Source organism: Mesoplodon densirostris, chromosome 5, assembly GCF_025265405.1.
Source record: "Mesoplodon densirostris isolate mMesDen1 chromosome 5, mMesDen1 primary haplotype, whole genome shotgun sequence".
Classification (NCBI taxonomy): Eukaryota; Metazoa; Chordata; class Mammalia; order Artiodactyla; family Ziphiidae; genus Mesoplodon; species Mesoplodon densirostris.
This window is the reverse complement of record NC_082665.1, coordinates 81,545,915-81,572,568: the sequence shown is the minus strand read 5'-3', so window position 1 is coordinate 81,572,568 and position 26,654 is coordinate 81,545,915. Positions and strand designations below refer to the sequence as shown.

General features: G+C 37.8%; 1 protein-coding gene across 1 annotated transcript in view; it reads right to left on the bottom strand.

Moving 5' to 3' along the window:
- LEKR1 (leucine, glutamate and lysine rich 1) overlaps positions 1-26,654 on the bottom strand; it is a 291,545-nt gene that overhangs the window by 168,053 nt on the left and 96,838 nt on the right. The window contains exon 8 of the mRNA XM_060099982.1: positions 3,417-3,536. Coding sequence (XP_059955965.1) covers positions 3,417-3,536 — 120 coding nt within the window. The remainder of the gene's footprint in view (positions 1-3,416; positions 3,537-26,654) is intronic.

The following is a 26,654-nucleotide window of genomic DNA, read 5'->3' as shown; positions in this document are numbered from 1 at the left end:
CAGCCACTATGGAGAACGGTATGGAGGTTCCTTAAAAAACTACAAATAGAACTACCATATGACCCAGCAATCCCACTACTGGGCATATACCCTGAGAAAACCATAATTCAAAAAGAGACATGTACCAAAATGTTCATAGCAGCCCTATTTACAATAGCCCGGAGATGGAAACAACCTAAGTGTCCATCGTCGGATGAATGGATCAAGAAGATGTGGCACGTATATACAATGGAATATTACTCAGCCATAAAAAGAAATGAAATTGAGCTATTTGTAATGAGGTGGATGGACCTAGAGTCTGTCATACAGAGTGAAGTAAGTCAGAAAGAGAAAGACAAATACTGTATGCTGACACATATATATGGAATTTAAGAAAAAAATGTCATCAAGAACATAGGGGTAAGACAGGAATAAAGACACAGACCTACTAGAGCATGGACTTGAGGATATGGGGAGGGGGAAGGGTAAGCTGTGGCAAAGTGAAAGAGCGGCATGGACATATATACACTACCAAACGTAAGGTAGATAGCTAGTGGGAAGCAGCCGCATAGCACAGGGAGATCAGCTCGGTTCTTTGTGACCGCCTGGAGGGGTGGGATAGGGAGGGTGGGAGGGAGACGCAAAAGGGAGGGGATATGGGAACATATGTATATGTATAACTGATTAAATTTGTAAAATAAAAAAAATAAAAAAATAAAATAAATAAATTAAAAAAAAAAAACATTATTGAAAAATGTCAGATATAAAAGACCACATATTGTAGGATTCCATATATTTGAATTGTCCAGAGAAATACAAATATATAGAAACAGAAAGAAGATAAGCAATTGCCTAGGATTGGTGGTGAAGATAGAGATTGAAAATGGCATGAGGATCTTCTAAGGATGGCTCAAATGTTCTAATATTGGATGTGGTAATGGTTGCACAACTCAGTAAGTTTGCTAAAAATCATTACATTGTCTACTTAAAAGGGGTGGATTTTGTAGTATGTAACTTATATCTCAATACAGCTGTTTAAAAAAGACATGAGCTGATTATGGGATCAAGGCTAGAAAACAAAGTAAGGCCAGGAAATGGTTGGGAAAATCAGAAAAAAAAAAACCCAAAACCCAAAAAACAAAAAACAAAACTAGAAGCCTTAATGTGGCTGAAGAGTTGGTGTGAAAGTGAGAGATTTGGGGAGTTGGCTTGAAAATTTCAGAGATGACAGAGTCTGGATTTATAAACAAGAAAAATTAAAGGATAAGTATATTTCAAACAATTTATGAAAGATTCACAATAGGAATCCTATAAAGGTAAGCACTACCAAAATATTTCAAATATGGATTGATTTGGAATATTGGAGTTATACACAACTTTACATAAAGTGAAGTATACCTATATTCCATATTGTTTTTTAGTATCTATTTTACAGGCTTTCAAATGTTAATTTCCATTCTCAAAAGACACTTTATTCTGAATAGCAGTTGTGCTGAGCCAACTGAGGCGTACCACAGCTACTCCTCATCACCCCCTTGCGAGAGACAGGTTGGAAATGAGGTCAGGGAAAATACAAAGCATGAAGAACACTTTGCTGGAGGCTAGGTGATTAAGCCCTACTTCAATTAAACAAATGAGAGAATAATTTAAAAAGAGCAAAGTGACTCAAAGACATAATGCATTGATCTCTTGAAAGTTCCTTTTGGACTCTGTAAATAAAGATGATTACAACTGAGTAGCTAAAGCTCAAGCTTCTTTTATTTACCACTTTAAGAGAGAAGACTATAAGCTCCTTTTCTTTATCCACAGCAAACTTGAAGTTTTACTGGTAGATCTGGTAGATATTTTTTAAAAATAATCAGTAAACTAGTTTAAAATGAGCTTTTAGTAATGCAACAAAATCACTGAACTCTATAACTTTTGGTTTGATTTTATTTTCACCAGACTGCCTTTTCCCATGCAATGTACTTACTAGTGAGAGTATTAATAAAACCTGTAATTATTTTTATTCATCTGTCACAAATTTTTATTTATACTGTCTAGTTAAATGGTTACTTCTAAAATTTCTAGTGTTACTTTTTTATATAAATCAGATCCCAAACTCCCAATTTGTGATCATTTATCTAAAAGTAAACAAAAACCACAGATCTTTTGAAAACATTTTAAAAAATAAGCAGTAAAAGTATAATGCAAAATGATGACAAAATTACAACACAGAATAATAATAACATTTAAATATGTATGTTTCTTCAAGAATTTAAAATACTACAAATTACATGTAAAATGTGAATAATAAAGACTGACTTTATCAGTCCATAATATCCTGAAGCAGCATTAATTGTCTACTCTAGTCCTAGTCTAACCTTTAAAATTTAGTCAATCCTGCCATCCATAATGGCATCTCTGGATAAAACAAATGGGACTTCCCAAGTGGACCTGAGCCAAAGCTACTGTTGGGGCCAAGATTGAATACTGATGGTCCTGACTAAAATGGAGATTTGGGGTCACCTGGGTGATATCCTGCTGGTTCAATAATAGATTTCTAGGAAAAGACAGAGAAGATTTCTGATGACAAAAATTGTCATCTGTTTTGTGAGTAGACTCATTCATTCATTCAAAAATTATTTATTTAGCATCAGTTATGTGCAAGGCATTAATGAAAGGTTAGATAGCTAACAGGTTATCACCAGATATTAGATAAAAAATTATTAGCCCAGATAATTTTTTTAACAGAACAATATTCCCAATAATAATAAGTAGATTGGAAAAAAATAAGAACATTAAAAGTATTTACCCAGCATATTTTTTTAGTCATCCTGAACCTGTGTCTATTTATAATGTTCATTAAACTTATTTCCCTTTTCTAAGATCTAAAAGTTACTCAATTTAAAAATTAATCATTCTTTCTGATATTCTCAATATATTCAATTCCATTTTTAAAAAGTATTTCCTATTTTCTTTAGAACATTGGGCTTTACCTTTAGTTATTTTAAAGCCTTCAAAGATTATATAAAAGGAGATTTAACACCATTTATATTGGAAATTTCTAAATTTAGGAGGTCTATTACTATCCATTTAGAAAGTTTCCCAATTCTATTCTTTTCATGTCACTGGACTGTTGGTCAGGAGATCAAGCATACCAAGAAATTCTGGCCAAGAGGGAAATGAATTAGTTACTGTGCTTTCATTCTAAATGTCACTGCAAAATCAGAACAAGGTGTTTGCCTAATTTAAATGTTATTGGCAAAACTATTTAGTTGCGATAATAGTTTTAAAAAAAGTGAAGTGTTTCTATTTTTTTCAACAACACTATAATATTAAACTATATAAATATAGAAACTATATTACTAAAAGGTGTTTGAATGTTTATTAAGTTAGTATTAAATGAGTGTATATTTTCAATACTATAATTTTCAATTCTTTAAAGATAATCTTACCTGAAGATTTGTGATTGTCTTTGTTTAATTTTTAACTCATGTTTCAACTGACTCAATTCTTTCTGTACTCTCTGAAAATCATTTTGGTGACTTTTTAACTGCATGCTTGCATCTCGAATTCTAAAAATATAAACAAATAACAACCATTATAAGCCTAAATATTTCCTCATGAGTACTTTATCAAAATTTAAATCCACTTTTTTCATTGCAGCACTATTTACAATAGCCAGGACATGGAAGCAAACTAAATGTCCATCAACAGAGGTATGGATAAAGAAGATGTGCTACATATATACAATGGAATATTACTCAGCCATAAAAAGAAGAAAATAATGCCATTTTCAGCAACATGGATGGACCTAGAGATTGTCATACTGAGTGAAGTAAATCAGACACAGAAAAGACAAATATCATATAATACTGCTTATATGTGGAATCTAAAAAAAGGGTACAAATGAATGCAGTTACAACACAGAAGTAGAGTCACAGATGTATCAATAGAAAACAAACTTATGGTTACCAGCAGATAAGGAAGGGGAGGGATAAACTGGGAGATTGGGATTGACATATACACACTACTACATATAAAATAGATAATTAATAAGAACCTACTGTACAGCACAGGGAGCTCTACTCAGTACTCTGTAATGGGCTATGGGGAAAAAATCTTAAAAAATAGTGGATATATGTATATGTATAACTGATTCACTTTGCTGTACACCTGAAACTAACACAATATAGTAAATCAACTATACGCCAAAAAAATTTTTTTTTAAATTTTAAATCCATTTTTAATAAAAATAAAATAAAACCATGGGGGGGGGGAGGACCTTCAAGATGGTGGAGAAGTAAGACGTGGAGAAAACCTTCCTCCCCACAATTACATCAAAAGTACATCTACATGTGGAACAACTCTTACAGAACATCTACTGAATGCTGGCAGAAGACCTCAGACTTCCCAAAAGGCAAGAAAATCCCCACATACCTAGGTAGGGCAAAAGAAAACAGAAAAAACAGAGACAAAAGAATAGGAACAGGACCTGCACTTCTGGGAGGGAGCTGTAAAAGAGGAAAAGTTTGCACACAGTAGGAAGCCCCTTCGCTGGTAGAGACGGGAGGTGGACGGGGGGAAGCTTTGGAGGCATGGAGGAGAACACAACAACAGGGGTGCAGAGGGCAAAGTGGAGAGATTCCTGCACAGAGGATCGGTGCCGACCAGCAGTCACCAGCCTGAGACAATTTTCTGCTCACCCGCTGGAGCGGGTGGGGGCTGGGAGCTGAGGCTTGGGCTTCGGAGGTCAGATCCCAGGGAGAGGACTGGGGTTGGCTGCGTGAAGACAGCCTGAAGGGGTCTAGTGTGCTAAAACTAGCTGGGAGGGAGTCAGGGAAAAAGTCTGGACCTGCCAAAGAGGCAAGAGACCATTATTTCGGGGTGTGTGAGGAGAGGGGATTCCTTCCATGTGTGCCCACAGGAGACAGAGCACTACCTAAGCAAGCTCCAGAAATGGGCATGAGCTGTGGATAGCAGCTCAGACCACAGAGATGGGCATGAAATGCTAACGCTGCTGCCACTGCCACCAAGAATCCTATGTGCAAACACAGGTCACTACCCATACCCACCCACAGGAGCGGGTATGGGCAGGTATGGGTAGTGACCTGCACAGGAGCCTGTGCAGCACACCACTGCCACTGTCCCCAGATCCAGGGACAACTTCCCCGAGAGAACACACAGCACCTCAGGCTGTTGTAATATCACGCTGGCCTCTGACGCTGCAGGCTCCCGCTGCTGCAGGCTCCCGCCGCTGCAGGCTCTGATCACATTCCAATTATGACTACCATCCCCCTCCCCCTCCCTGGCCTGAGACAGCAAAAGAGCCCTAATCAGCCATTGCTTTAACCCACTCCTGTCTGGGTGGGGAACAGATGCCTGAGGGCGACCTACACACAGAGGTAGGGCCAAAACCAAAGCTGAACCCCAGGAGCTGTGTGAACAAAGAAGAGAAAAGGAAATCTCTCCCAGCAGCCTCAGGAGCAGCAGATTACATTCCCACAATCAATTAGATGAACCCTGCATCTGTGGAATACCTGAATAGACAATGAATATTCCCAAAATTGAGGCAGTGGACTTTGGGAGCAACTATAGACTAGGGGTTTGCTGTCTGTGACTGATTTGTTTCTGATTTTTATGTTTATCTTAGTTTAGTTTTTAGTGCTTGCTATCATTGGTGGATTTGTTTATTGGTTTGGTTGCTCTCTTTTTTAAAATTTTATTATTTATTTTATAATTTTTTAAATTTTATTATTTTTTTTCTTCCCTTTTTTTTTGTTCCTTTTCTTCTGAGCCATGTGGCTGACAGGGTCTTGGTGCTCTGGCTGGGTGTGAAGCCTAAGCCTCCGAGGTGGGAGAGCCAAGTCCAGGACACTGGACCACCAGAGACACGCTCCAGCTCCACTTAATACCAATCAGTGAGAGCTCTCCCAGAGATCTCCGTCTCAATGCTAAGACCCAGCTCCACCCAACGGCCAGCAAGCTCCAGTGTTGGATGCCCCATGCCAAACAACTAGCAAGACAGGAACACAACCCCACTCTTCAGCAGAGAGGCTGCCTAAAAATCACACTAAGTTCACAGACACCCCAAAACACAAAACCGGACACACCCTGCCCACCAGAAAGACAAGATCCAGCCCCACACACCAGAACATAGGCACCAGGCCCCACCACCAGGAAGCTTACACAAGCCACTGAACCAACCTCACCCACTAGGGGCAGACACCAAAAACAACAGGAGCTATGAACTTGCAGCCTGCAAAAAGGAGACACCAAACACAGTAAGTTAAACAAAATGAGAAGACAGAGAAATACGCAGCAGATGAATGAGCAAGGTAAAAACCCACCACACCAAACAAATGAAAAGGAAATAGGCAGTCTACCTGAAAAAGAATTCAGAGTAATGATAGTAAAGATGATCCAAAATCTTGGAAATAGAATGGAAAAAATACAAGAAACATTTAACAATGACTTAGAAGGACTAAAGAGCAAACAACAGGGGCCTCCCTGGTGGCGCAGTGGTTAAGAGTCCGCCTGCCGATGCAGGGGATACGGGTTCGTGCCCCGGTCTGGGAGGATCCCATATGCCGCGGAGCGGCTGGGCCCGTGAGCCATGGCCTCTGGGCCTGCGCGTCCGGAGCCTGTGCTCCGCAACAGGAGAGGCCACAACAGTGAGAGGCCCACATACCGCAAAAAGAAAAAAAAAAAAAAAGAGCAAACAACAATGATGAACACCACAATAAACGAAATTAAAAATTCTTTAGAGGGAATCAATAGCAGAATAACTGAGGCAGAAGAACGGATAAGTGACCTGGAAGATAAGATAGTGGAAATAACCACCAAAGAGCAGAATAAAGAAAAAAGAATGAAAAGAATTGAGGGCAGTCACAGAGAACTCTGGGACAACATTAAACATGCCAACATTCAAATTATAGGGGTCCCAGAAGAAGTCCTGGGTCTGATAAAATATTTGAAGAGATTATAGTTGAAAATTTCCCTAATATGGGAAAGGAAACATTTAATCAAGTCCAGGAAGCGAAGAGAGTCCCACACAGGATAAATTCAAGGAGAAACACTCCAAGACACATATTAATCAAACTGTCAAAAATTAAATACAAAGGAGAAACATTAAAAGCAGCAAGGGAAAAGCAACAAATAAAATACAAGGGAATCCCCATAAGGTTAAGAGCTGATCTTTCAGCAGAATCTCTGCAAGCCAGAAGGGAGTGCTAGGACATACTTAAAGTGATGAAAGGGAAAAAACTACAACCAAGATTACTCTAGTGAGCAAGGATCTCATTCAGATTCGACAGAGAAATTAAAACCTATACAGACAAGGAGAAGTTAAGAGAATTCAGCACCACCAAACCAGCTTTACAACAAATGCTAAATGAACTTTGCTAGGCAGGAAACACAAAGAAGGAAAAGACCTACAAAAACAAACCCAAGGGGCTTCCCTGGTGGCACAGTGGTTGAGAGTCCGCCTGCCGATGCAGGGAACGCGGGTTCGTGCCCCGGTCCGGGAGGATCCCACATGCTGCGGAGCGGCTGGGCCCGTGAGCCATGGCCACTGGGTCTGCGCGTCCGGAGACTGTGCTCCATGACAGGAGAGGCCACAGCAGTGGGAGGCCCGCGTACCGCAAAAAAAGAAAAAAGCACAAAAAAACCCAAAACAATTATGAAAATGGTAATAGGAACATATATATCGATAATTACCTTAAATGTAAATGGATTAAATGCTCCAACGAAAAGACACAGAATGGCTGAATGGATACAAAAACAAGGCCCATATATATGCTGTCTACAAGAGACCCACATCAGACCTAGGGACACATATAGACTGAAAATGAGGGGATGGAAAAAGATATTCCTTGCAAATGGAAATCAAAAGAAAGCTGGAGTAGCAAGTCTCATATCAGACAAAATAGACTTTAAAATAAAATTACAAGATACAAAGAAGGACACTACATAATGACCAAGGGATCAATGCAAGAAGAAGGTATAACAATTGTAAATATTTATGCACCCAACATAGGAGCACCTCAACAGATATGGCAAATGCTCACAACCATAAAAGGGGAAATCAACAGTAACACAGTAATAGTAGGGGACTTTAAAACCCCACTTTAGCCAATGGACAAATAATCCAAAATGAAAATAAATAAGGAAACCCAAGCTTTAAATAACACATTAGACAAGATGGACTTAACTGATATTTATAGGATATTCCATCCAAAAACAACAAAATACACTTTCTTCTCAAATGCTCATGGAACATTCTGCAGGATAGATCATATCATGGGTCACAAATCAAGCCTCGGAAAATTTAAGAAACTTCAAATTGTATCAAGTACGTTTTCCAACCACAATGTTATGAGACAGGAAAAAACTGTAAAAAAAAAAAAAAAAAAACACTTGAAAGCTAAACGATACACTACTAAATAACCAAGAGATCACTGAAGAAATCAAAAAATACCTAGAAACAAAAGAAAATGAAAACACAATGACCCAAAACCTATGGGATGCAGCAAAAGCAGTTCTAAGAGGGAAGTTTATACCAATACAATTCTACCTCAAGAAACAAGAAACATCTCAAATAACCTAACCTTACACCTAAAGCAATTAGAGAAAGAAGAACAAAAAACCCCCAAAGTTAGCGGAAGGAAAGAAATCATAAAGATCAGGCAGAAATAAATGAAAAAGAAATGAAAGAAACAATAGCAAAGATCAATAAAACTAAAAGTTGGTTCTTTGAGAGGATAAACAAAACTGGTAAACCATTAGCCAGACTCATCAAGAAAAAAAGAAGACTCAAATCAACTGAATTAGAAATGAAAAAGGAGAAGTAACAAATGACACTGAAGAAATACAAAAGATCATGAGAGATTACTACAAGCAACTATATGCCAATCAAATGGACAACCTGGAAGAAATGGACAAATTCTTAGAAAAGCACAACCTTCCAAGACTAAACCAGGAAGAAGTAGAAAATATGAACAACTAATCACAAGTAATACAATTGAAACTGTGATTAAAATTCTCCCAATAGACAAAAGCCCAGGATCAGAAGGCTTCACAGGTGAATTCTCTCAAACATTTAGAGAACAGCTAACACCTATCCTTCTCAAACTCTTACAAAATATAGCAGAGGGAGGAACACTCACAAATTCATTCTACGAGGCCACCATCACCCTGATACCAAAACCACACAAAGATGTCACAAAAATGGAAAACTACAGGCCAATATCACTGATGAACATAGATGCAAAAATCCTCAACACAATACTAGCAAATAGAATCCAACAGCACATTAAAAGCACCATACGCCATGATGAAGTGGGGTTTATCCCAGGAATGCAAGGATTCTTCAATACACACAAATCAATCAATGTGATACACCATATTAACAAATTGAAGGATAAAAACCATATGATCATCTCAATAGATGTAGAAAAAGCTTTTAACAAAATTCAACACCCATTTATGATGAAACTCTCCAGAAAGTAGTCACAGAGGTAACTTACCTCAACATAACAAAGGCCATATATGACAAACCCACAGCCAACATCATTCTCAGTGAAAAACTGAAACCATATCCTCTAAGATCAAGAACAAGACAAGGCTGCCCACTCTCACCATTGTTATTCAACATACTTTTGGAAGTTTTAGCCACAGCAATCAGAGAATAAAAAGAAATAAAAGGAATCCAAATCAGAAAGAAGAAGTAAAGCTGTCACTGTTTGCAGATGACATAACATAGAGAAAACTAAAGACGCTACCAGAAAATTACTAGAGCTAATAAATGAATTTGGTAAAGTAGCAAGATACAAAATTAATGCACAGAAATCTCTTGCATTCCTATACACCAACAATGAAAAATGTGAAAGAGAAATTAAGGAAACACTCCCATTTACCATTGCAACAAAAAGAATAAAATACCTAGGAATAAACCTACCTAAGGAGACAAAAGACCTGTATACAGAAAACTATAAGACACTGATGAAAGAAATTAAAGAAGATAAAAACAGATAGTGAAATATACCATGTTCTTGGATTGGAAGAATCAACATTGTGAAAATGACTATACTACCCAAGCAATCTACAGATGCCATGCAATCCCTATCAAACTACCGATGGCAGTTTTCACAGAGCTAGAACAAAAAATTTCACAGTTTGTATGGAAACACAAAAGACCCTGAATAGCCAAAGCAAACTTGAGAAAGAAAAATGGAGCTGGAGGAATCAGGCTCCCTGACTTCAGACTATACTACAAAGCTACAGTAATCAAGGCAGTATGGTACTAGCACAAAAACAGAAATATAGATCAATGGAACAGGATAGAAAGTCCAGATATAAACCCATGCACCTATGGTCACCTTATCTTTGATAAAAGAGGAAAGAATATACAATGGAGAAAAGACAATCTCTTCAATAAATGGCACTGGGAAAACTGGACAGCTACAAGTAAAAGAATTAAATTAGAATACTTCCTAACACCATACACAAAAAATAAACTCAAAATGTATTAAAGTCCTAAATGTAAGGCCAGACACTATAAATCTCTTAGAGGAAAACATAGGCAGAACACTCTATGACATAAATCACAGCAAGATCCTTTTTGACCCACCTCCTAGAGGAATGGAAATAAAAACAAAAATAAACAAATGGGACCCAATGAAACTTAAAAGCTTTTGCACAGCAAAGAAAACCATAAAGAAGAGGAAAAGACTACCCTTCAGAATGGGAGAAAATATTTGCAAAGGATTAATCTCCAAAATATACAAACAGCTCATGCAGCTCAATATCAAAAATCAAACAACCCAATCCAAAAATGGGCAGAAGACCTAAATAGACATTTCTCCAAAGAAGATACACAGATTTCCAATGAGCACATGAAAGGATGCTCAACATCACTGATCATTAGAGAAATGCAAATCAAAAACACAATGAGGCCATCTTCACACCAGTCAGGATAGCCATCATCAAAAACTCTACAAACAATAAATGCTGGAGAGGGTGTGGAGAAAAGGGAACCCTCTTGCACTGTTGGTGGGAATGTAAATTGATACAGCCATTATGGAGAACAGTATGGAGTTTCCTTAAAAAACTAAAAATAGAACTACCATACGACCCAGGAATACCACCACTGGGCATATACCCTGAGAAAACCATAAACCAGAAAGGGACATCTACCACAGTGTTCACTGCAGCACTATTTACAATAGCCAGGACATGGAAGCAACCTAAGTGTCCATCTACAGACGAATGGATAAAGATGTGGCACATATATACAATGGAATATTACTCAGCCATAAAAAGAAATGAAATTGAGTTATTTGTACTGAGTTGGATGGACCTAGAGTCTGTCATACAGAGTGAAGTAAGTCGGAAAGAGAAAAACAAATACCGTATGCTAACACATATATATGAAGTCTTTAAAAAAAAATGGGGGGCTTCCCTGGTGGCACAGTGGTTGAGAGTCCGCCTGCCAATGCAGGGGACATGGGTTTGTGCCCTGGTCCAGGAGGATCCCGCATGCTGCGGAGTGGCTGGGCCCGTGGGCCATGGCCACTGGGCCTGTGCGTCCGGAGCCTGTGCTCCGCAACGGGAGAGGCCACAGCAGTGAGAGACCCGTGTACCACAAAAAAAAAAAAAAAAAAAAAAAAAAATTGGTTCTGATGAACCTAGGGGCAGGACAGTAATAAAGACACAGATGTACAGAATGGACTTGAGGACACGGGGAGGGAGAAGGGTAAGCTGGGACGAAATGAGAGAGTAACATTGACAAATATACATTATGAAATGTAAAACAGATAGCTAGTGGGAAGCAGCTGCATAACTCAGGGAGATCAGCTCGGTGCTTTGTGACCACCTAGAGGGGTGGGATAGGGAGGTTGGGAGGGAGGCACAAGAGGGAGGGGATATAGGGATATATGTATACATATAGCTGATTCACTTTGTTATACAGCAGAAACTAACACAGCATTCTAAAGCAACTATACTCCAATAAAGATGCTAAAAAAAAACCTTAAAAAAACCTATGCTTCTCTTATATGCTAAATGAATGTACAGAGAAAGTATAGAGAGACACATACCAAATAGCCATTTTCCCTGGGGAGGAGAGTGGAATTCTCAGGCAGGGAAAAGGCAACAAATATTGAAGGGAAGCATAACTTTTTATGTTTTGTATTGTTTGAATTTTTGCAATGAACGTGTATTTTTACTTGTAATACTAATCAAAATGTACCTGAACAAATACCTACTTTTATCAAAGTAATACATGTATATAACTTAAAATGTCAAATATTTCTAAAAGAGTTATAAGAAAAAATAGTAATCATTTGATTTTACCCCAATTCTCACTGCCCCAAATAACTTTCAACTTTTTTTCTTCTAGTATTTAACTCTGTATTATTAAATAACATACTTATACTCTTAATTCTTAAATTTCATTTTAGATATTGTCTAGTGAATAAATCAGTTAAATCTGGTTCTGCTACTTAATATAACTGAGACCTGAATATGATGACTTAAATATAAAAAGGTATCAATATACTATCTTGCATAAAACAAATGTATTGGTAGCCAGTCCAAAGCTGATATGATAGCTTAGAGTGTTATCAGGGCCCCAGGATCCTTCCAACTCTGTGGTCTACTATCTTTGGTATGTGTAAATTATTCTCATGGTCTTGATAATGGCAGAAATGCCAACTATCACTTTCCCATTCCAGACAATCAGCAGTAGAAGACTCCTCTGTCCCTTTCAAGGATATTTCCTGGAAGTACCACTGTATACTTCTGCTGAACCTAGACACCTGGCTGTACCTAGCTGCAAGTTAAGCTGAGAAATGTAGTCTTTTAACTGGAAAGGTTAACCCCCAGATATATCCATAGTTCTATTTCTAAGGAAGAAAGAAGAATGTATGTTGGGATAAGTACCTTGAAGTCTCTAACACAATTGCAATAAGAATTAACCCTCCTATACATATCTACACACCTATACACACACACACACACATACAGAGCCTTCCTCCCCTCATCCTCCCAATATAGTTAAATCAATCTCTTTATCCAGTGTTGATATTATTCTTCACTATGGGCTACATGTTATGCCATGATCACATTTCTTTTTTTGTACAACTTTTTGTTGTCACTGGATTAAAAAACATCACCTTTTCTTCCTTCTTAGTTTTTTGTGTGCCTATCACTTCTGAATCTTACAGAGGTGTAATCCTCCTCTCTCGATACCTTCAGCACAGCAAATAATCCTTACATATCATTTCTTTTCCAGAGGCAGCCTTCCTAGAGCTCTCCACTCCCCTGCTCTAGTCTCATTGTGCTCTGGTTTGACTATACAACTGTCATTCTGGGACTTCCCTTCCTTATCATTTCAGCTTTCTTTCATGTCAGATCTCCTGTATCCTGGTTCTAAAGTCTTCCTCCTCCTTGGTTTACTCCTTTTGGTGGAGTAAATCCTCCAAGAGCTTTTTGTGCATAAGAGGTAAATCTGAGACCTTGATAATCTGAAAATATCTTTATTTGATCTCAGACTGAACAGTTTGGCTGGATGTAGAATCATAGATGAGGAAAGTAATCTTCATCAGAAAATTAGGGCTTTGTTCTACTATTTCCTAATTCTTAATGTTGCTTCTGAGAAATCCAATGACATTCTAATTCCTACTGCTTTGTGTGATACATGGTAGGTGCTCCCCACCCTGTCTCCACCCCAGTTCAGAAGGTTTAAAAGTTTCTCTTTTCACTTTGTATTCTTAAATTTGATCACAATATATCTTCATGTTAGTCTTTTGTCATTCTCTGTACTGGGCACATGGTGAATACTTCCTTTGGAAATGGATGTCTTTGAATTCCAGGAATTTTTCCCTAGGAAGAGGAGAAAGATTCCTGCCCCTCCATTTTCTCTATTTTCTTTCTGGAGCATCTTTCTATTTTTTTGAATGTGGGGCTTCCCAGAGAGATCTTCTAATTTTCTTACCCTTTCTTTGCCATCTTACCACTTTTGACATTTTCTACTTTCATTATCTTCCATCCTGCCTATGAAAATTTTAATTTCTGCTATCATATTTTAATTACCAAGAATTCTTATTCTCCAAAAGGTCCTCTTTTTACTGTACCTGGTTTTTGTTTCATTGATACCATTTATTCTGTTTATTTTTTTGAGGTTATCAATTATAATGTGTTTTTAAAGTTTTCTTCAGCTCACTGCATTGCTTCTGTTTCCTTTGGGTTTATTTTTTTTTTCTCTTTACTTTTTGTCTTTCACATTTGAGGCATCTCTCAAAAGTCTGGAGATCCTTTATTGTCTATTCATATTTAAGAATGAGGCACTTAAAAGGGTATTTGGTCCAGTTTCTACAAGTTAATGATGACAAAGGGAGAAAAGGGGGGAGAGAATTTTCAAGATAAAAGAGAAGAAAAGTGACAGTCAAATGGGATACATGGACCTTGTACAGAATCAGATTCAAACAAATAAACTGTAAAAATGTATACTTTTTTTTTTTTTTTTTTTTTTTTTTTTTGCGGTACGCGGGGCTCTCACTGCTGTGGTCTCTCCCGTCGTGGAGAACAGGCTCCGGACGTGCAGGCTCAGCAGCCATAACTCACAGGCCCAGCCGCTCTGCAGCATGTGGGATCCTCCTGGACCGGGGCACGAACCCGTGTCCCCTGCATCGGCAGGTGGACTCTCAACCACTGTGCCACCAGGGAAGCCCCGTACTTCATTTTTAAGAATTGAGGAAATTTGATTATGGACTGGGAATTAGATAATACTGAGGAACTGTTGCTAATTTGGGGCTAATAATACTGTTGTTATATAAGAAAATGGCACATCAAACTGGTAGGGACTTCCTTGGTGGCGCAGTGGTTAAGAATCTGCCTGGCAATGTAGAGGACACGGGTTCAAGCCCTGGTCTGGGAAGATCCCACATGCCATGGAGCAACTAAGCCTGTGCGCCACAACTACTGAGCCTGTGCTCAAGAGCCCGCGAGCCACAACTACTGAGCCTGCGAGCCACAAGTACTGAAGCCCACGTGCCTAGAGCCTGTGCTCCGCAACAAAGAGAAGACACCACAATGAGAAGCCCGCACACCGCAATGAAGAGTAGCCCCCACTCTCACAACTAGAGAAAGCCCATGAGCAGCAACAAAGACCCAATGCAGCCAAAAATAAATAAATACATTTATTTTAAAAAAAAACTGAAGTAAACAGGGATGAAAACAGTATGGAATCTTGGATCTGCCTTGAATTACCTCAGCAAACAAGAATAGGAACAGATGAAACACATATAACAAAATCTTCGTAATTTTTGAATCTGTGTTAATGGGTATTTATTATACTATGTTCCCTTTAGAAAAATGAATGAATGAGGTACTGAAATGCTGTCTGTAAGCTTGTGCGTGTGTGTGTGTGTGTATGTGTGTACAGTAGTTGTTAAATGATGGGCTTCACTGTGGGGAAATCAGGTGAGGAACTAGCTGTTTTGATAGTACCTATGCCATCTGCCAATTATCAGCCTTTGGGAAGGTAGACTGGGAAGAAATTCTGAAAAGCCTAAATGCACCTTTAAAATATTTTTCATGAATCGTACTATTTCCAGTCCCACTTTGTACCCTGAAAGTATTTCTCTAAGCATACTAAGAGGAAAAAAATCAGCTGAATTTGTTTTCAGGAGTCACACCTTAAAAAAAAAATTTAACAGAGGAACATAGAAAAAAGGTTAAGAAAATATATACCAGACAGATGTTTTAAAACGATAAAAGATATATATTAATGTTAATAACTAGCAAGACATTAAATGGAACAACACTTTTATTTTGATAAAAAGCCCAATTTACCATGAAAAATATTAATTATGAGCCTTTGTATACCCAAAACATAGCCTCAAATTATACAAAGGAAAAATCTGTTAAAAATCCAATAAGAACAAATTAATAATCATAATAAAAGGTATTAACACATTTCTCACAGAAATGCTCACAATGACATGAAAAATAGGTAAAGATATTGAGGATTTGAATAACATAATTAACAAGCTTAATGTATGGCCATAATTGAAACTTATATCTAATAATAATTTCTTCCAAACACATGGTATAACCACAAAAATTGACCATGTAATCAGCCACAACTGACATTTTAATATATTCATAAAAAGAAAAAAATATTACACCCACATTCATTGTCCACAATAAAATTATATGAAAATCGACAACAAACGGTAGTCAAAAACCACATACATGGAAACTTCGACATACATCTGATAAACCTTGGACCAAAGAGGAAATAGAAGTCGAGTTATAAACTATTTAGAAATAAATGATAATGGAAGCACTATTTATCAAAGTATTTAGAAGAAAATTTATAGCTTTAAATATTTACTTTAAAAAAAAACAATGAATGTGTACTCTGAATGTCACAATCCAGGAGAAAAGCACAAACGACAAAAAACAATGAATGTTCAGAAGCAAGGCAACCCCAGTAGCAATGAGCACACCCAAAGCCAATATCTTGGTTTCTAAATACTATTCTCCAGTAAAAGACATTAGGAGATCTTAGAGAACTGGTTGATTCCAGGGGTGGGGCGGGAAAAATTTAAGATGAGCCTAGAACATTTTTTATGATGCCAGAAAGTAGGGAAGAGTTCAAAGGAAGACAGAGGCATGTTGAAAGGCCACAGGTGCCACCTCAAAGAGCTCCTAATGGCCAAACTGGAACAACTGAGCAACAAAATAAATAACTGTAGTACTGGATTATCACCCACAAAATAAAAGTGAATGAGTCCATACTGACATTAACAAATAACTGAATAGTTAAACAAATGGGAGAGAAGGAACAGCTGTTCCTTACAGAGAAGTTCCAGTTAATAAACATAGAAGGAATGAGAAAAAGAAAAAATTGTTAGAAGAGCACAGTAATAACTGTTGCAAGCAAGATCTATGCTAAAAAGTAGGTGAAAGTTTGAGGAGAAACAGAATATTTGAATATTCACAAAATTTCTACCCCAAGATATTTATTAAGTGTAAAGGGAAAAATAATAATTTTACAGTGGAGGAACCTGGTATACATCACCTTAGCCAAGTGATCAAGGTTTAACATCATCTGTATTAAGACATATTGACATCATATACACTCTGACATGATACACAGAGAAGGGCATATCACTTCTGTGGTATTCTTGCCAAAAATGAACAATCTCTATTAAATTATGCGTAAACATCAGACAAACCCAAATTGAGGGGATTCTACAAAATAACTGACCAGTTCTCTTCAAAAACCTCGAGTCATGAAAGACAAAGAAAGACTGAGGAACTGTCACAGATCAAAGGAGACTAAAAAATATGAGGTCTAAATGCAATCAGTGATCCCAGATTGAATCCTGGACTGGAAAAAAAAAAAAAGATGTCAGTGAAAAAACTGATAAAATCAAATAAAGTCTGTAGGTTAGTTAATAGTATTATACCAATGTTAATTTCTTAGTTTTCATAATAGTACCATAGTTATGAAAATTGTTAGCATTAGGGGAAGCTGGGTATTGGAACTCTCCATACTATTTTTGCAACTTTCTATAAATCTAAAATTATTTCAAAATAAAAAGTTTAAAAAATCACTTGCACATATTTAATGAATAATTTGTACATGTCAAATGTATCTGTTATAAACTATGGTGTAAAAGGTGGGTATACTTTAAATTTTGGAAGTTACGCATTTTTATATAGCAAAAATAAAAGAAAACACCTTCACGGTCAATATTAGAGAAACATTAAGTAACCTATATTCCTATGGAATACCATATATATTTAAAAAAAAAGAATGAAGTAGATCTCTATGTTCTGGCATGGAAAGAATACTAAGACTTAACAAGGATAAAGAAAAGCAAGTTGTAATTTACAGATCAACAAAAGTTTTCAAACACTCCTACTGGGAATGTAAATTAACACAACTACTTTGAATAAATAGTAGGCTCTGCTAAGCCTGGCCATATGCATAATGCCATGACCCAGAATTTCCACACCTGGTACATACCCAACAGAAAAATGTACTCAAATATGTACCAAAGACATGCACACAAATGTTCATGGCAGCACTGATTTTAATAGCCCCAAACTGGAAACAGCTAAATGCTCACCCACAGTAGAATAGATAAATCCACTGTGGTATATTCATACCATGGGAAACTGAACAGCAATAACAGTGAACGAACAGCAGCTACCCATAGCAAGATGAATGCTTCTTGCAAATATAATGCTAAATGAAGTAAACCAGACAAAAGAATACACACCATATGATTCCATTCACATAAAGTTCAAAAATAGGCAAAATTAATCTATGGTGTTATAATTCAAGATAGTAGTTTCCTTTGGGTGGGTGACAGTAAGATAAGTACAAGAGAGCTTCTAGGGGGATGTTAATCTTCAGTTTCATGATCCGGATGCTGATTACATGGGAAATTCACTTTGTGAAATTTAATTTAGTTGTACATGTATTATTTGTGCATTTTTCTCTTATATATGTTATACTTCAATAAAAATTTGTAAAAATAAAAAATTAAATAAAATTAGAATTTAAAAAAACATCTAGACAGTCTCATTACGTGTAAGTACATCTAAGGTTGATAAATAGGGGAAAAAGTCCAGAAATATTAGAAGGATTTTAACCTTATATAGTACATTGCAGGGTTAAATGAAATTTGTATTAAACATTCCTTAATAAAACATGAGGAATACAGCCAATCTTTTGTGATAATTGTAAATGGAAGGAGGAGGCAAGATGGCGGAATAGGAGGACGCAGAATTTGTCACCCCTCAGAAGTATATCAAGAATACATCTATAAATGGAACACTTCTCACAGAGCACCTGCTGAACATTAGGGGAAGATTTTGGACACCTAAAAGGACAAGAAAAATCCCCTCACAACTCGGTAGGACAAAAGAAAGAAGAAAAAAAAGAAAAGAGGAATCAAAAAGCGGACCAGCAACCCTGGTGGGAAGCTGAAGATAAGGGGAGGTCCCCACACTCAGAAAATCCCTCACGGTGGGGAAATCAGCTGGTACAGAAGGAGACCTTCAGGGGATCAAAGGAGAATGCAGTGGACGGCCTCTGGAAGGCAGATCAAAGTAAGAACTGCGTGCATAGTCTGTATCGCAGCTCTGCGCATCTCAGCCTGAGTCGTGAGTCGCCTGTTGCTGAGGGGGCCTGGGTGCTGGAAAGTGGGGTTTGGGGCACAGACGCAGGTAGGGGAAAGCTGTTGGCTGTATAAAGACAGCCTGAAGCAACAGGAGTAATGGACTGCACAACCGGGAAAGTTTGTGGAAAAAAGCCCAGAACACCATAGAAGCAAGGAATCATTGTTGAGTGCTGCCCAAGGGTCGGGGCCACTATTACAACCCCTTTCCCCACCCGCCAGCTTCTTCAGCCTCCATGGGAACTGGAAAGGGCTCCCATCTGAGTAGTTCGCCTGTCCCTCAAGCCAAGGCCTCCTCCGCCTGCATAGGCTCTGCGGTCCTGAGTGCCCCTGCATGAGATGGAAATCTGCCAATGCTGGTGGGGGCTGAGTACTAAAGTGAGGGGTTAAGAGAGAGGATCTTGGGAGACGAATGCTATTGGCTGTGTGAATACAACAGAGGGGACGGGAGTGAGGGGCTCCATGGCTGGGAATGCCCCTGGAGGAAGCGTGATCTGCCAAGGAAATGAGGCACCATTGTTGAGAGGTGTGCAAGGGATGGGGCTGCCACTGCCCGCCCCCCAACACCAGCCCTTGCCTCCGTGGGCACTGGGAGGGACTCCCACCAGACCGAGCATGCCACAGTCTGTTGCAACTGCCTGCTGGTCCCTGCCACCACAGGCAACTTGCACACACCCCAGGTGTGGCTGCTGTACCCCTCCCCAGGTGGAAGGAGTAAGTGTGCCCTAATCAGCCACTATTTTCTCTCCCTCTCACCTGGGCAGGGAACAGATGCCTGAGAGTGATGCACATGCAGAGATGGGACCAAAACCAAAGCTGAGCCCCAGGGGCAGGGAGACTAAGAAAAAGGAATGGAAATCTTTTCTTGAAGGTGCACAAGCTGCAGATTAAATCCCTGAGATCGGCTTGGTAAATCCTGCATCTGAGGAATATCTGAATAGACAATGAGTGTTCCCACAATTGAAACTGGTCTAGCCTTAGCAGCAGTGGACTTTGGGGACAAGTACACGTGGGAGTTGGGGCAGGGCATTGCCTGAGCTGGTCCCACAGTGCCCAGAGCCAATACCCACCTCCCCAGGAGGCTCTCCAATACCTCCAGGTAGGTCTTTGGACTCTGCAGGCCAGAAGGGAGTAGCAGGACATATTTAAAGTGAAGAAAGGGAAAAAGCTACAACCAAGATTACTCTACCCAGCAAGGATCTCATTCAGATTTGACGGAGAAATCAAAAGCTTTACAGAGAAGCAAAACTAAGAGAATTCAGCACCACCAAACCAGCATTACAACAAATGCTAAAGGAACTTCTCTAGGTGGGAAACACAAGAGGAGAAAAAGACCTACAAAAAAAAAACACCCCAAGACAATTATGAAAATGGTAATAGGAACATACATATCAATAATTACCTTAAATGCAAATGGATTAAGTGCTCCAACCAAAAGACAGAAACCGGCTGAATGGATATAAAAACAAGACCCATATATATGCTGTCTATAAGAGACCCACTTCAGACCTAGGGACACATATAGACTGAAAGTGAGGGGATGGAAAAAGATATTCCATGCAAATGGAAATCAAAAGAAAGCTGGAGTAACAATTCTCATATCAGACAAAATTGACTTTAAAATAAAGACTATTACAAGAGACAAGGAGGGACACTACATAATGATCAAGGGATCAATCCAAGAAGATATAACAATTGTAAATATTTATGCACCCAAGATAGGAAAACCTCAATACATAAGGCAAATGTTAACAGCCATAAAAAGGGAAATTGACAGTAACACAATAATGGTGGGGGACTTTAACACCCCACCTACACCAATGGACAGATCATCCAGACAGAAAATAAATAAGGAAACGCAAGATTTAAATGACACATTACACCAGACAATTAATATTTATAGGACATTCCATCTGAAAGCAACAGAAAATACTTTCTTCTCAAGTGCACGCAGAACATTTTCCAAGGTAGATCACATCTTGGTTCAAAAAAGAAGCCTCAGTAAATTTAAGAAAATTGAAATCATATCAAGCATCTTTTCTAACCACAACGCTATGAGATTAGAAATCAATTACAGGAAAAAAACTGTAAAAAACACAAACACATGGAGGCTAAACAATATGTTACTAAATAACCAGATCACTAAAGAAATCAAAAAATACCTAGAAACAAATGACAATGAAAACATGATAACCCAAGACCTATGGGATGCAGCAAAAGCAGTTCTAAGAGGGAAGTTTATAGCAATACAATCTTACCTCAAGAAACAAGAAATATCTCAAATAAACAACATAACCTTACACCTAAAGCAACTAGAGAAAGAAGAATGAACAAAACCCAAAACTAGTAGAAGGAAAGAAATCATAAAAATCAGAGGAGAAATAAATGAAATAGAAATGGAGAAAACAATAGCAAAGATCAATAAAACTAAAAGTTGGATCTTTGAAAAGATAAGCAAAATTGATAAACCTTTAGCCAGACTCATCAAGAAAAAAAGGAAGAGGACTCAAATAAATAAAATAGAAATCAAAAAGAAGTTACAACTGACACTGCAGAAATACAAAGGATCGTAAGAGACTACTACAAACATGTATATGCCAATAAAATGGAAAACCTGGAAGAAATGGACAAATTCTTAGGAAAGTACAACCTGCCAAGACTGAACCAGGAAGAAATAGAAAATATGAACAGACCAATCACAAGTAATGAAATCGAACCTATGATTAAAAATCTTCCAACAAACAAAAGCCTAGGACCAGATGGCTTCACAAGCGAATTCTATCAAACATTTAGAGAAGAACTAACACCTATCCTTCTCATACTCTTCCAAAAAATGGCAGCGGGGGACTTCCCTGGTGGCACAGAGGTTAAGAATCCACCTGCCGATGCAGGGGACACAGGTTTGATCCCACATGCCACAGAGCAACTAAGCCCGTGTGCCACAACTACTGAGCCTGCGCTCTAGAGCCCACAAGCCACAACTACTGAGCCCATGTGCCACAACCACTGAAGCCCATGCACCTAGAACCTCTGCTCCACAACAAGAGAAGCCACAGCAATAAGAAGCCCACGCACCACAATGAAGAGTAGCCCCACTCGCTGTAACTAGAGAAAACCCGTGTGCGCAGCAATGAAGACCCAACACAGCCAAAAATAAATAAATTACTTTATTAAAAAAAAAAGAACTATAATCTTAAAAAATAAATTGCAGCGGGAGGGACACTCTCAAACTCATTCTACAAGGCCACCATCACCCTGATACCAAAACCAGACAAACATACCACAAGAAAAGAAACTTACAGGCCGATATCACTCATGAACATAGATGCAAAAATCCTCAACAAAATACCAAACCAAATCCAACAACACATTAAAAGGATCATACACCATGATCAAGTGGTATTTATCCCAGAGATGCAAGGTTTCTTCAGTATATGCAAATCAATCAATGTGATACACCATATTAACAAACTGAAAAATAAAAATCATATGATCATCTCAATAGATACAGAAAAAGCTTTTAACAAAATTCAACACTAATTTATGATAAAAACTCTCCAGAAAGTGGGCATAGAGGGAACCTACCTCAACATAATAAAGCCTATATATGACAAACCCACAACAAACATTATTCTCAATGGTGAAAAACTGAAAGCATTTCCTCTAAGATCAGGAAAAAGACAAGGGTGTCCACTCCCGCCACTATTATTCAACATGGTTTTGGAAGTCCTAGCCACGGCAATCAGAGAAGAAAAAGGAATAAAAGGAATCCAAATCAGAAAAGAAGTAAAACTGTCACTGTTTGCAGATGACATACTATACATAGAAAATACTAAAGATGCCACCAGAAAACTACTAGAGCTAATCAATGAATTTAGTAAAGCCACAGGATACAAAATTAATACACAGAAATCTCTTGCATTCCTATACACTAACAAAAAAAGATAAGAAAAAGAAATCAAGGAAACAATCTCATTTACCGCTGCAACAAAAAGAATAAAATACCTAGGAATAAACATACCTAAGGAGATGAAAGAACTGTACACACAAAACTATAAGATAATGATGAAAGGAATAAAAGATGACACAAACAGATGGAGAGATATACCATGTTCTTGGATTGGAAGAATCAGTATTGTGAAAATGACTATACTACTCAAAGCAATCTACAGATTCAATGCAATCCCTACCAAATTACCAATGGCATTTTTCACAGAATTAGAACAAAAAATTTTACAACTTCTATGGAAACAGAAAAGACCATGCATAGCCAAAGAAATCTTGAGAAAGAAAAATGGAGCTAGAGGAATCAGGGTCCCCAACTTCAGACTATACTACAAAGCTACAGTAATCAAGACAGTATGGTACTAGCACAAAAACAGAAATATAGATAAATGGAACAGGATAGAAAGTCCAGATATAAACCCATGCACCTATGGACCCCTTATCTATGACAAAGGAGGCAAGAATATACAATGGAGCAAAGACAGTCTCTTCAATAAGTGGTGCTGGGAAAACTGGACAGCTACATGTAAAAGAATGAAATTAGAACACTCCCTAACACCATACACAAAAATAAACTAAAAATGGATTAGACACCTAAATGTAAGATGAGACACTATAAAACTCTTAGAGGAAAACACAGGCAGAACACTCTTATGACATAAATCACAGCAAGATCTTTTTTGACCCATCTCCTAGAGTAATGAGAATAAAAACAAAAATAAACAAAGGGAACCTAACTTAACGTAAAAGCTTTTACACAGCAAAGGAAACCATAAACAAGATGAAAAGACAACCCTCAGAATGGGAGAAAGTATTTGCAAATGAATCAACTGACAAAGGATTTATCTCCAAAATATACAAACAGCTCATGCAGCTCAATATTGAAAAAGCAAACAATGCAGTAAAAAAATGGGTGGAAGACCTAAATAGACATTTCTCCAAAGAAGATATACAGATTGCCAACAAACACATGCAAGGATGCTCAACATCACTAATCATTAGAGAAATGCAAATCAAAACTACAATGAGGGGACTTCCCTGGTGGTCCAGTGGTGAAGAATCCACCTTCCAATGCAGGGGACACCGGTTTGATCCCTGGTCAGGGAACTAAGATCCTGCATGCCAAAGGGCAACTAAGCCCGCGCCCCACAACTGCTGAGCTCGCACACCTCAATGAGAGAGCCTGGTGCTGCAACTACAGAGCCCATGTGCTCTGAAGCCGGCATGCTCTGGAGCCCATGCACCACAACTAGAGAGAGAAAAACCCACACGCCACAACTAGAGAGAAGCCCGTGCACCACAACAAAAGACCCTGCATGTCTCAACGAACAGATCCCATGTGCTGCAACTAAGACCCAACACAGCCAAAGAAAAATAATGATATAATAGTAAAGAAAAAACACCCTACAATGAGGTATCACCTCACACTGGTCAGAATGGCCATCATCAAAAAGTCTACAAACAAAAAATGCTGGAGAGGGTGTGGAGAAAAGGGAACCTCATGCACTCTTGGTGGGAATGTAAATTGATACAGCCACTATGGAGAACAGTATGGAGGTTCCGTAGAAAACTAAAATTGAACTACCATATGACCCAGCAATCCCATTACTGGGCAGATACCCAGAGAAAACCATAACTCAAAAAGACACATGCACCCCAATGTTCATTGCAGCACTATTTACAATAGTCAAGACATGGAAGCAACTTAAATGTCCATTGACAGAGGAATGGATAAAGAAGATGTGGTGCATATATACAATGGAATATTACATAGCCACAAAAAGGAACAAAACTGGGTCATTTGAAGAGACATGGATGGACCTAGAGACTGTCATACAGAGTGAAGTAAGTCCGAAAGAGAAAAACAAATATTGTATATTAATGAATATATATGGAATCTAGAAAAATGGTATAGATGATCTTATTTTCAAAGCAGAAGTAGAGACACAGACATAGAGAACAAATGTATGGATACCAAGGGGAAAAGGGGGTGGGTGGAAGGAATTGAGGGATTTGGATTGACATATATACACTATTGATACTCTGTATAAAATAGATAACTAATGAGAACATACTGTATAGCACAGGGAACTCAATGCTTTGTGGTGACCTAAATAGGAAGGACATCCAAAAAAGAGGGGAAATATGTATAGGTATAGCAGATTCACTTTGCTGTGCAGTAGAAACTAACACAACATTGTAAAGCAACTATACTCCAATAAACATTTTTTTAAAAGTCAAATCACTATGTAGTACACCTAAAGCTAGCATAATATGATACATTAACCATATTTCAATAAAAATTAAAAATAAATAAATTAAAAATTTTAATTTTTTACTGGAATATACTTGATTTATAATATTGTGTTAGTTTTAGTTGTACAGCATATTGATTCAGTATTTTTGCAAATTATATTCCATTATAGGTCATTACGAGATAATGGGTATAATTACCTATGCTATACAGTATATCCTTTAAATTAAAACTTTAAAAAATAAAACTGACTGGAGCTATCGTCAGTGCTACCACTTTTTTAAAAAAGTGTTAATGGAGTGTAACCTTTAAAAATTGTATAAAAATAAAATTCTTTTAAAAAGCCCATTCCAACTATTAAGATTTACCCAGAAAAGAATTCTAAGCCTGTTTTTAAACAAAACATTTTTCTTTCTATAATTTAAAAAAAAAACACATTAAAACACTTCCCAAGGTCACTTATTTTGATATATTCCCCAAATGAATGTTACATATAAATAGCATCTCAAGCCCTCTGACAACACTCCCTGAGAAGTTAGGTCACATTAGTTCACTCTGTTCTGGCTTTGCTAACTCAACTTCTTTCAAATCAAACTGATACGGTTAAAAATGACATGACTGTCATGGGGAAAAATAGTGGAGGGCAGTATACTAGATTAATAGAGACTAAATGCATGAACCTCAAATATAACCTGGTTGAAGAACAAAAGAATAAAATCATTAATAAGGGAAAAAAAAAAATGACATGACTGAAAGGTCCTTATGTTCACTTTTACTGTATATATTATATCAACTTTACGAAATAAATAATTCACAAAATATTGCAATCCAATATGCACTGTGCAAGCACACGGTTTTCTCTAAGAGTCATAATTCTGCACAGAATTTGAACACTACATTGACTGATGTGAGGACATGCTGTTGTCTAGTCAGAGGGTGTTCCAAAAACAGTGGGACTAACAGCATGTTCTAGCGGACAGAGTCCTGTACTGGAATTAGATGACTTGTATTATAACCCTCTTGCCAACGCAACCATGAGAACAACACATTTATTACTGTTATCTATTTTCCAGTTTTTCCCATAGCCAACTTGATCAAAATGGATTGTGGTAAGAATCACAGAATTGTAAAACAAATTTGGGAAAGGTATTACTGTCTCTTCTTAATTATTTTCATTTGGATCGTCTATTGACATTATTCGTAATGAAAATATTCTAAAGGAAAATATTTTA